The sequence below is a fragment of the Leptodactylus fuscus genome, chromosome 7, assembly GCF_031893055.1.
Source record: "Leptodactylus fuscus isolate aLepFus1 chromosome 7, aLepFus1.hap2, whole genome shotgun sequence".
Taxonomy (NCBI): domain Eukaryota; kingdom Metazoa; phylum Chordata; class Amphibia; order Anura; family Leptodactylidae; genus Leptodactylus; species Leptodactylus fuscus.
This window is the reverse complement of record NC_134271.1, coordinates 108336376-108348531: the sequence shown is the minus strand read 5'-3', so window position 1 is coordinate 108348531 and position 12156 is coordinate 108336376. Positions and strand designations below refer to the sequence as shown.

General features: G+C 40.4%; 1 protein-coding gene across 1 annotated transcript in view; it reads left to right on the top strand.

Moving 5' to 3' along the window:
* Positions 1-12156, top strand: part of KIAA0586 (KIAA0586 ortholog) — a 102119-nt gene that overhangs the window by 19437 nt on the left and 70526 nt on the right. The window contains exons 9-14 of the mRNA XM_075282718.1: positions 907-1027; positions 3391-3520; positions 7196-7234; positions 7358-7578; positions 8766-8838; positions 10367-10624. Of these exons, the coding sequence (XP_075138819.1) occupies positions 907-1027; positions 3391-3520; positions 7196-7234; positions 7358-7578; positions 8766-8838; positions 10367-10624 (842 nt within the window). The remainder of the gene's footprint in view (positions 1-906; positions 1028-3390; positions 3521-7195; positions 7235-7357; positions 7579-8765; positions 8839-10366; positions 10625-12156) is intronic.

Sequence of the window (12156 nt, the reverse complement as noted above, 5' to 3'; positions counted from 1 at the left end):
GTGCCGATTAAAATGTTTTTTTAAATTAGTATATTTAAATAGTATATATTAATAATATATTTTATTTTTTAAAGTATATATGCACCCATATGTAGTAATTTTGTGGTAGAGGAACAGATTCCATATAAATTGTCATTTATTCAGTCAAACCTTTGCTGTCTCTTGGATTAGATGTCCAGTGGGCGGTTCAATTGAATCAATGTCAATTATGCCTACCTGAGTGAACAAAGAAATATGTCTGTCACTTACTAAGTAGGGCCGCCCATTGGACTCTTAAGATAAGACTCCTTATTAAATTATTGAAGTATGTGCACAAAAGAAAAGAATGCAAGAGTTGTAATTCTTGAAACTCCTTATTTTCTTAAGTTAAAAAACGAGACCACCATGTGGGGGAAGCATGCTTGGGAAAGAATAGTGTAGCATGCTTCTTTTAAATTAATAAAATACAAGATCTGTAAAATTTCCAGTGTTTAGTATGAGCACTAGAGATGAGCGAACACTGTTCGGATCAGCCGATCCAAACAGCACGCTCCCATAGAAATGAATGGAAGCACCTGTGACGCCGGCCGGCCGGCCACCGGCAAAGTCGGCGTCACAGGTGCTTCCATTCATTTCTATGGGTGCGTGCTGTTCGGATCGGCTGATCCGAACAGTGTTCGCTCATCTCTAATGAGCACTTTAACAAGTATAATTAGTAGGTTCTGAATAGCAAACCTTCCATACAGAATTTGAGGTCTTAAGCATGGAGCATAGATTAGATGAAGCCTCTGCATAGATATCTTAAAAAGTTAATATGGAGCAAGGCATATTCTGCTTGGTTTACATTCCTATTCTCTACCTGAGGGTACTTGCTAACTATCTTGATGCAGCTCTTTTGATTGTCATTGTTTGTTACCATTGTTATAGGGAAAGTGCATTTTTTGCATGAAATCCTAGGACCCGACAGGACTCCATTATCAAGATCAACATATAAAACCCATACTCCCTTAAACCTGACAACAACGGACTGCCGTCCCTTCAGTGACAGGTAAGCTAACTGCAAAGCTCATTGACTGTGGGTCAGAATAAACCATTGCTGTACACATAACTTTAATAGTTAGTACTAGTGTTTAAGGAGATTGTCTGATAGTGGACATTTATAACCTGTCTACAGGAAGGGGTGATAAATGTCTAATTGCTGACACCAGTCTCTAGAATGTGGGTCACAATTTCCCTTGTGTAGCTATTCATTAAGGAGGAGTTTGTATACAGCCTTGCCCCTCCATTCAAATTTTATGGGACTGCCAGGACTCCCATTACAGCAACATCCTCTGTTAATTCATACATGCCTTTATAAGATGTTTCTAAAGGGGGTCTCACAAAGTGATTTTACCACTAAAGATACTTATATTCTAGCTATAGGATTACATTCATGTCCTTTAATAGGACAGTTATAAATGGGTTGTGTCTTGAATTCAATTTTGTTTTAAAGGGTTTAACCAGAACCCATCCCAGCACCTCAGATAGCTTAGGGTTCCCTAAATCCCTTGTGAATCACTGCCTCCATTGGATTTCACTGTTTTTGTTAATATGCAGATGAGCTCTTTGATGCGATAAGGATACTGCTCCTTACCTCTTTGGAGCAACGGTAATGCCCTTATTGCTCCAAAGAATTGATTTGCAGGTTAACAAAAACCGCAATATCTTGACAATGCTGACACCGATGTACAAGAGGAAAACACTATTTGGTACAGGTGACCCTAACCTATTTATCTACTAGATGGGTTGATTGGTTGGGTTATGGTGGCAGACTTCTTTTAAAAGCTGTCGCTATTGTTTGATACTACTTACCTTACCTTATAGTTTTGACACTGTGAGGTCTTGTATTTTATACTATAGATAAAGTGCATTTTGTCAATGAGAGCCTAGTACCTGACAATACTCCAGTATCAAGATCATAATAAATGTGTGATCACTGGGTGACTGATACAGGGATCAAGACTTGAATCTTCAAATGCCAACTGAGTGCCTCATTTCTATTAATAGGACTTTTAAGATGGCTATGCATTCACTGCCGTTCGATTGACATGAGGCACTCTGAGGGAGAACTCTCTTTCGCTTGATCCCGCTTGTCCCAACAATTGGACCACCAGCGATCAGACATTTATCCCTATCCTTTGCCTAAGGGGATAAATGTCTTTAATTGAAAAACCTCCTTTTTTAAAATGAATCCCTCTGTCGATCAGCTGGTTATACTTGTTCAGACTTCTAGAACCCATTGCATTCAGCCATACAAACATACATGCAGGGGTAATGTAAAAATCCAGGACTTGGCTGAGTGTGTTACAGCTGGAGCCAGTCTTATTTAGCAGCTGTCCACTGTGGCGAATACAGGCTGGTCCCCTTAACCAGATAACCTTGTTTTAACAACTTGTTGTCAGATTTATGATCACCTTATGATATCTGAAGGTAGAATTATCTTTACAAGAGTGTATGTTTCCCGCTGATTCCTTCTAAAAAATATGAACTTTGTTGAAACATTGTTCAGCTGTGGATTAGCATACGCTTGACATGTAAACCCATCCAATAATTATTTATTGTAAATAGTGCCACCCATCTAATTACACGTTGTCAAGATCCTCGGTGAACACATAGATTTCTTCAAAGCTGAAAAAATAAATGAAATCATATCAGGACCAAATTATCATTCAGCAGCTTTGTGCACCATGTCATCCTTGGCTTAGGAGCTTGTCGCTACTCCAGCTGCCTCTTATAAATCTAAATTAACTATACTTATCTCATTAAGGAGAAAAAAAAGCGCTCGACGAAGTTTGAGGCGATACATCTGCCAGTCCGGTATCCATGACAACCAGTAGTGTTATCGATTGCGCTTGAGTGCGCTAATGAGAGAAGCGAGCAGCTGGCCCCTCGCCAAGCTTGCCGGTACAGGGGAAGCAGTGTACTGCGCTGTTGGCACATTCTGAAAGTTGTCTGGACTGCTTAATGTTTATAGCGTCTGAGTAGATTGACTTGTACCAGATTCCAGCTGGAACGTTCCCAAAACTCAGGGTGGAGGAGACTGGTGTAATGAGATAAATGTGGTGTAGAAGTGATCCTGCACGGTGTGTGACATAACGTGGGTAGCCATGTTAGACCAAGTGCTGGGAACCACAGGTACATGTTTTATGTATAGTGCTATCTGTCTGTTATATAATAAGGTACATTTACCCGTCTAGTCGATTTGCCTTCTGCTACAGAATTGGCTGGATCTCCCAAAGGACACGCACATGTGAGCTAGGTTTTGCAGGATAATAGGAGCGTGTCTATAAGTCCAAGAGCATGAGTTAATTGTGAGAAGATATATGTGCTAGACTATCTCGTCTCTATACCCTACTGTTTGTTTTATTCCAGCTTCCTCCAGAACAAGGATGCCCGTGGCACCCACACATCCTCCCTCACATCTAGTACGGCAGTGCAGAAGGCCAATGATGTATTGCAGGATTTGAATGCCTTAAAGCAGGAAATGCAAAGTATGATGAAGGTGAGAATCTGCAGGTGTACTGTCATCTGGTGTGCTTTATTAATGTCTACTTGTTTGGAAATGTAGGGGGTTGTCTCATGATGACAACTTCGGGTATGTTCACAAGAGGAAGTACTCTTCATTTTCCGCTGCCGGTATTTTTGCCATGGTCTAGCTGTGACAAGATGGCGATGCAGTGCATCAACATCCCGTCGCGGCATCCCGCTCCTAATTAGGCCCGGGTGAATGGGCTTAATCAAGAAGGAGTTTTGAGCCGCGGAATTCGCAGCAAGATCGAGCAGGACGCTTCTTTTTTTTCCGCATCCTGCTACGATCTTTGCCTCCCATTGAAAACAATGGGAGATTTGCAAGAAGAATTTGCTCCGGATTCCCAGGCAAAATCCGCCTACAAATCCATGGGAAATTCCTCTGTGTGAACACACCGTTTTATTTCCAGTGATATTACTGGGGAAAGCTGCAGCTAGTCATACACTCCATTGCATATATTGCTATAGAACAAATGTAACAATACATTTTGACCATTCGGTGCATTGCCATCTTTGTAATATATGGAGAGCCCAACTTGAGGAGTACAAGAGTGGATTTTCACAGTGGCGAATAGAGAGATTTCCCCAAACAGTGGATCCACCACTATGACGCTATACATCAAGCAGAGCTCTGGGGTGTTAGGAGGTCATTTTATATTTTTATTTGCAGTGACATAGGCATAGCTCTTTTAGGACAGTTTTATAGATGTCTAATTGGAAGAATGTATTCTGGTGACATGTTTAGGCCAGGAGCACACATTGCATACTTGCAACAGATTTGCACCTGCGTAATTGTGGACAACTAATCTGCTACAAAGTACAAACCCCATCCCGTTAACTAAATCCCATCCACACCCTGCAGAAAAAAAACATTCTTGTGCTGTGGGTTTTAAATACACAATATGTCAACTATTTCTGTGCCAGGACCAGTTTTTTTTTTTTTTTTTTTTTTTTTTTTTTTAATTTAAAATTACTGTGGGTAAGTACGTTGTGGGATGTCCACGACTGACATCTTGCTTTGGACTCTCTATGCAAACCCTTAGTCTCAACCCCTTGAGTTTTAATTGTTTTTATTTTTTTAATCCCTTTTTTTTTATTCTATCAAATCCGAACAATATTGTAAAATAAACTGAATAATGCCATTCTATGTTTTTTACTCACCTCTCCTGTGTCTCCACTAATTGTACTCTAGAGTCTGGAGAGACCCCAGAGTGTAATACTAGCAGTTACGGTTTGGACTTGTTTATATATACTTTCTGTATCAATTCCTCCCGGTTTTCTAGATTTTGGCTTGCTGTCATTCATTCTGTTAGTTCTAGAGGATAAAAGTCTGACCATGGTCTTGTGATTTATGGTCCATGGTCATGTGATGAGTACACAGGTGTCGCTCGTTATAGTCACAGCACAATAATCAGACATCTGCCTGGTAATCAGCTGTGCACCTTTGTGTCATCACATGACCATGGACCGTAAATCACATGACCATGGTCAGAGTTTTATCCTCTAGAACAGGGGTAGCGAACGTACGGCTCTCCAGCTGTTGCAAAGCTATAACTCCCAGCATGCATACTGGCTCTGCTGTTCTGGGAACTCCCATGGAAGTGAATGGAGCATGATGGGAGTTGTAGTTTCACAGCAGCTGGAGAGCCAAAGGTTCCCTACCCCTGCTCTAGAAGTAACAGAATGAATGACAACAAGCCAAAAGCTAGAAAACCATGAGGAATTGATACAGAAAGTATATTGGAAAATTGTATATCTTTTTATTGCACATTTGTTTGTCAATATTAGTCTGAAAGTGGCCAACCCCTTTAAGCTTAATCTTATAAAAATGCCCCATTAATCGCGATTTGATTATTGAGGACTTCTTTGTAGTCTATACAGAAAGGTTAATGCACTACATGTCATCTGTAAAATGTGCATTTTGCGTGTTTTTAAGCTTCTAGAGTCCCGGTAAAATGCTTCTTTTATAATAATAATAATAATATAATAATAAAAAAATGTATTTATATAGCGCCGACATATTCCGCAGCACTTTTATTCTATAGCAGAGATTTTCAACATTTTTTGGTCCACATTATCAAATTGTATGATTCCCATAAGATATATATTGCAAACCTAGAGTGTGTTTAGTGCTCAGTTATATGATCTTTATTTATATAAGACTTTAGTAGCTTTGTGTCAAGCTCTGAGGCTAAACAGGTGAAATGCAATCCGTCTGTGTCATGATGGGATGCCAGCCAACTGTACCATTCTGTAAGTGACTGAACTCACATATTGAAGATGATGATTCCTGAAAAGCGCACATAAAGGCTGTGCTTGTGTGTTGTGTAGCTTTAACTCTTTGATCTTTTTATTCCATAGAAAATATTTCAGTATTACTTCCTTGTTTCACCACAAGTAAATCAATTTATCAAAAAGTCATGCATCTTATTAGTTCCAATGAGTGTCGTAGAAAAGCTACTGTGACTTTCCTGTTGTTTGTTCTGTCTATATACATTTATGATCATCATTTTACAGTTTACATATCGAATTCATCTACATAAATATTAAATATCTTAGTGCTCCGAAAGGGGACCTGTCAGGTGTTTTTTCCACCTTAAACTATGCAGGGTCAAGTACCTGCCTTTCCGATGGTGTCCCTCTGTAATCTTTCTGTTGCAGCAAAGTGAAGTTATAAATGTGTGAAATAAGGGGCAACACGGTGGCTCAGTGATTAGCACTGCAGCCTTGCAGCGCTGGAGTCCTGGGTTCGAATCCTGTCAGGAACAATATCTGCAAGGAGTTTGGATGTTCTCCCCATGTTTGCGTGGATTTCCTCCCATTCTAGAAAGACATACTGATAGTAAAAAAAAAAGTACATTATGATCCCTATATGGGGCTCACAAACTACAAAAAGAAATAAAAAGTGTCTGAAATAGGGCTGGGTGAGTAATCAAAAAATAACCAGAACCGAACATCAACAGAGATAACTGATGGGATTTTGTTTGCTTGGGTTATTTTGGTTATAAGATAATTTGCGAGGTTCTACATGCAGTTTCATTCAGACTGAACGCATACGAATCGGAACAGCTATTATACACTGGGGTCATCTCAGACCCCAGAGTATAATGAGTGGAGGCCAAGTGAGGTGATCAAACATGAAAAACAGTGTTATTCATTGGGCCTCAGCTGGTCACGTGGCATTGTAATGCATTGTCGTAAATGTCACAATGCTGTATGACTCATGTGACCACATGATTTAGGTTATTATCACCTTGCCCTAATCTGAAAGCATAAAAAGTCATATGTGTAATATGGAATGTTCAGTCCTTTGCATAGAGGAAGCAGTTTTCAGACATGTTTGTGCAGACTGTGAGGAGAATCAACCACTCTCCTTTCCATTCACTGTGTGAAGACAAAGCAGAATCTCCCTCTTCAGACATCTTGCCCATCTAATGTATCTATGAACGGAACTTGGCTAGCAACAGGGAGTGAACTGCAAATTAGCTAGAAGGGAGACACCTAGTGGCAGAAACTTTAGAGAGGTTTTTCAGGCAGGAAGCAGCCACAATTTTAATTCAAGTGCGTTACATTTTTCTGTAGGATCACATTCTTTATAAAAAGTTGTCTGAAAAGTTAGTGACCATTTAACTTGTCTTATTTTTTTAAGGATGCAAAACAGTGGAAATCTCAAGAAGATGATCTGAAGGTATGTCCCTGTGGTTTTATTGTTCAGCATGCTTCATAGGGGTAACAAGTTGCAGATTTTAGTCTGGTGGTGGATTATTATTGGGGTTTTCCATAAATGAGACTAACAGAGTTTTATTTTTAGCTCAGGGAGAAGTCTACATTTCCCTCTAATTCTCTAATCAAGTCCCCTGTCTTTTGGAGAAGAGCTGCAAATCCCCCAAAGTCAATTTTTGAGGACGCTGAGTGCATCTTAAGAGAGGTGCAGAATAATAAGAAAGTACTTGAAGACAATTTAGAAGCCATTGCCCGAGCCAAGGATGGGACACGCATATACACCCTCCTCAGTACCTTGGCTACAGACAGGTAACATTCCCATTGCATATGTCTGATTTTGACTTTCTACAATGTTACATATTTCAGGTTTGAAGTTTAGTTTCTAATAATAAACCTGGAGTAGCAGGACGTGTAGATAGCACACGTCTCTAGTATAAACCCTGTTGAAATTTGGTCCATGCTTGCTTGTGTCATAAACTGTTTCAGCTGACTATGGGACGGTTAGTCTAAGTGCAGTACAAGTTGGCCCACAAGTTGTCACTGACAAATTAACCATAGACAACAATAATTGGATTGATCCTGAGTTAGTATACAGCTTATTCGTGAGCATCATACTGATAAATACCACAGTTGTAGGACTGAAAAGGAGTCTGTCAGCACTGCTCACACTACTAGGTAGGTTTTATGAATGTAGGTAGCAAATGTACGTTCAGTTTTATTCCATCTCAGCAAGTACACACTGGGTGTTGCTCAATAAAACAAGTGTGTGATGTTTGGCCAGTAAACCCTCTGGTTTTAATTGTTAGTGTGCATGTTCCTGTGTGTGTTATTCAGTGGGGGCCTGTGCTCACAGGCAGTGTTCACGTGCCGGCTCCCCACTGACACCGCTAATGTTACAGCTGTCATTCAAGACCAGAGTGGAAGCAACTGTTCCCAAGGGGAGCTACTTGGGGCCCTATAATATATACTACTGAATAGTCACTTTTTTCAAGGGGAAGTTTAAGATGGTGAAAAAGGGCTTTGTTTATTTCCACTAGTCGCGCCACATTTGTCCACAGGCTACACCTGGCACATCATCTTCATTTGCTGAAAGGCAACTCCACGTTTTCCCTTTGATGTCCGCTGTTGCACCCATGGCTTATTGCTATTTTCTAAAAGGGTTGCTGTAGTTGGACAACCTCTCAATAGTAATTTGAATCCTGGAATGTCCTTCCAAAACCATGCTTGAGACTCTCACTTTGAAATGGTATCAGAACCTTTGACCTTGGTCCTAGATATAACTGAGTGGCTGTACCGGACACTGCCTCTGAGTAGAGCAGATCGGTGGGGATACTAGATGTCAGACCCCATGATATGATAATGATGACCTATCCTAAGGAGATGTCGTCATTATCAAAAGTTTCTTTAACACCCCAACTTAATTTGATTCAGATATTCAGATTTTCACAGTTTGGAATAGATTTCTCAAGACTTATAAGTTTTGTAATTTGCTACAGTAATGAAGTTGAGAAAATTCGTATTCAGAAGACTGTGGATTCTTGGATTACTGAAATCTCCTCCGAAATCCAGGTTAGTCATCTTTTGAGATCTCTTCAAAAATATTTATAATTTAATTTTATTGGCTGGAAAATCACAAATGGCCTATCTGATTGAAAGACTTTGCTCTCCCTTTTTTTTTTTTTGAATCCATTAACTTGTGCCTCCTGCCAAAAATGCTAAGGATTTCACAATGCCTAATGGCCATAGTCATAGTCTTTGCCTATTGTACAGTGGGTATTGGTAGAGCTGGGGCTTCGAGGTTCTCCAAGGCTTACGAACTGACATTGCTAAAAAAAAATGGCCTGGGCGCATGCGCAGTAGCTGTAGTAGAAGCAGCATGCTACTGCACATGCGCCCAGGCCATTTTTTTTTTTTTTTAGCAATGTCAGTTCGCGAACGCCGGGGGAAGACGGGACCCGAGGACATCGCAGGAAGAGGAGGCGTGGATGAAGAAGACGGCGGACCCGGGATGCCCGCCCACCGTGCACGATGCGTAAGTAGATCCCATTCTGTTCTAGGGTTTTATTTTAAAACGGGGGGATAGTTTAATATAACATTTACGGTGCCTGAATAGCCTTTTTAAAGGCTATTCACACATATGTGGGGCTCTATCAGTATGATTTTGCTGATAGAGCCCCTATAAAGGGGTTGTCCAGCTTCTAAAAATTATCTGCAAATACATCCACAGCAGTGCTAAATAATCACTGTTCTTTTGCACAGCCTTTGCTTGGCTTTATTTTACTTGCTCCTCCTTATATCACTATTATTTACATGCTGTGAATATATAGACAAACTACACATCCCATGATTCATCTGCCAGCTCTCTCTCTCTCTTTGTACCTCTCCCTTCTCCACTCTCTCCTGAAATGAAATCACAGGTAATAAATCCCTCCCACATCTTGGGTCACACGCTGCTGTGATGTTTCATTCACTCCCCCTGTGAGCAGTAAATACAAAGAGTGAGAGCAGGCAGATAAATCATGGGAAATGTAGTTTGTCCACAGAGTCTCTGCATGTGGGATACAAGGAGCATATTATATATTGATTTGGATGGACCTGTTTTTTCATCCAACATCATCTATTAATTTATTATGTAGATATAAGTTGGTAATTTATTGCTGTGACTTTCACAATGCACTTCCTTCCATTGGTAATATGGGTGAGGAGCGAAATGTAAAGGAAGTGCTTCATCTGTAATAGACATCAGCTAAGTCTGTGAATGGATTAGGCAGAAAGGGCTGGTAGTGATTCTGAAGTTTAGGGAAACCATGGGAGAGTCTCTGTTAGTGCTTAGTATGTGGTTAGTATCCACATATACAGCCCACAGGTGTCAATCCTGTATCCCAGCAGCATTTCGCAGATCCAATGTACTCACTCACTCACATTGAGATGAATATTGTGAAGCAAATCCATTACTAGTGTGAATGAGAGACTGACCTGGAAATCATCCTTGTTTTGTGCTTTTCCCCCCAAGATAATGTAATCTATATGTGAATTTTTGTAACTGACTATTGTGATGTTATTGTCAGTATTGTTAACAGATGATGTTTTTCTCCAGGATGAACTGGCAAAGGAAGACTTAAGAAAAAAGAAATCAGATGAGAGCTGTAAAGAGTCTTCAGTGAGGAGAAATGCAGGAAGCACTAAAGACATAAAAGATAATAGATATCAGGACTTCAAAGCTCCAGCACGCAGTGCGATGAGGAGTACAAAGCCTTCATCTGGGGTCTTGGCCAAACCTCAGTGTAAGAAAAGTGGGGAGAAGCTCACAGGGCAGAGCAACAGAGTCTTGCCAAAGAAAGATGGAAGTTCAAAGGTGAGATCCAGCGAGACTTGAATATTGAAAGGGTTCTTCTTCTACACACAGCTGTGCTCTTCTCTCCAATATCATCTGCTGTTTTCCTCTGTGCTTCTTAGGCTCAAGCCTTTATCCTTTCTTTCATGAGAATTTTCTATACATTTGTACTAAAATATGTTTGATCACAAGCACATTCAAAGGTAACGTGCGATCTTGAGTCAAATTATGCGTTAAGGTAAAAAAAGCAATCCATAATCAATGGCAGTGCAGATTCTTTATAGTGAACCTTTCACATTAAAAATCTATTCTGATTTGCAAGCAGCAAGTGATAGAGCAGCAGGAGTTGAAAATATTAATGTTTTACAGGAAAGTGCTTATTATAACCTGTAATTTGCAGATCTAAATCTCTGCTCATCCTGGGCTTTAGGAGTCTAGTGGGCAATCCTGACAGTTATTTCTGTATGCACTTACATACAGGGACTCCTTTAAGGGGGTTTCCAGACTGAAAATATTGATTACTCCTAATTGTAGGTTCTCAATGGCAACTGGCACCCTGGCCGATCAGCTGTTTACAGCAGCCAATATACAGGGAATGGAGATGTTCTTTATGTAGTGGTCAAAGCACTTGAAGGGGGCTAAGCTGTAGTGACTCAGTTCTGCCACTACATAGAGAACAGAATTGCTTCCTGCTCCATTGTCTGTATATCAGCTGCAGAGAAGAACTAATTATTTGGGGTGTTGCATTGATTTGGTTTGTAATCTGGTATCAGTTGCCAGTGATATGATAGCACTCATCATTTATTAATATTGCCATTATGGTCGAGAGAGATGGTGACATCCAGGAAAGTAATACTTGATGGAGGCTGTAAATCTCATGTTAATATCATTGTCATTTATAGCCTCAACTATTGACCAAAAATCTGAAACCGTACCAGTCCATAAAATAAGGACATCATCTATATACCTTAACCAAAGAGAGACGAGTCCATTCCTCAAATCATTCGGTAAACACCAGACGCTCCTCCCACCAGCCAAGTAATAAATTTGTGTACGTAGGCGCGGCGGAACTGCCCATAGCAGTTCTGTGCAGCTGGTGTTAGAAGCTCCTGTCAAACGTGAAAAAGTTCCTATTTCGAATGAAATCAAGGAGTTCTAAGATGAACTCATTGTGTGCCGCCTGGACCCTCCTGCTCTGCAGATAGTAAATAATTTATTAATAATCCAGTGATGCCTCAAAGGATACACATTGATAGGTCTTGGAGAAGACCACCCAAAATTGCATTTTAAAGTGCTGTTTTACGGACATGGTCTTCTCAAAGGAGAATAGCTAATATCCATAATATTTGGGTGGGACTGAAAATCCATCTTTGGAATCTATCAAGAAATTGGGTGTGGATGAGAAGGATGACTTCTCAAAGAGGTGGTCTTTGGGTCAAGTTTCTGGTCTTTGGGTGCTGATCCTGAGTGACACAGTAAGCTGTGTAAGCAGCCATTTTCTTGTGGCTTTGGGCATGTGCAGTCTGCTCTGCCCGAGGCCTGATGGCAGAGTT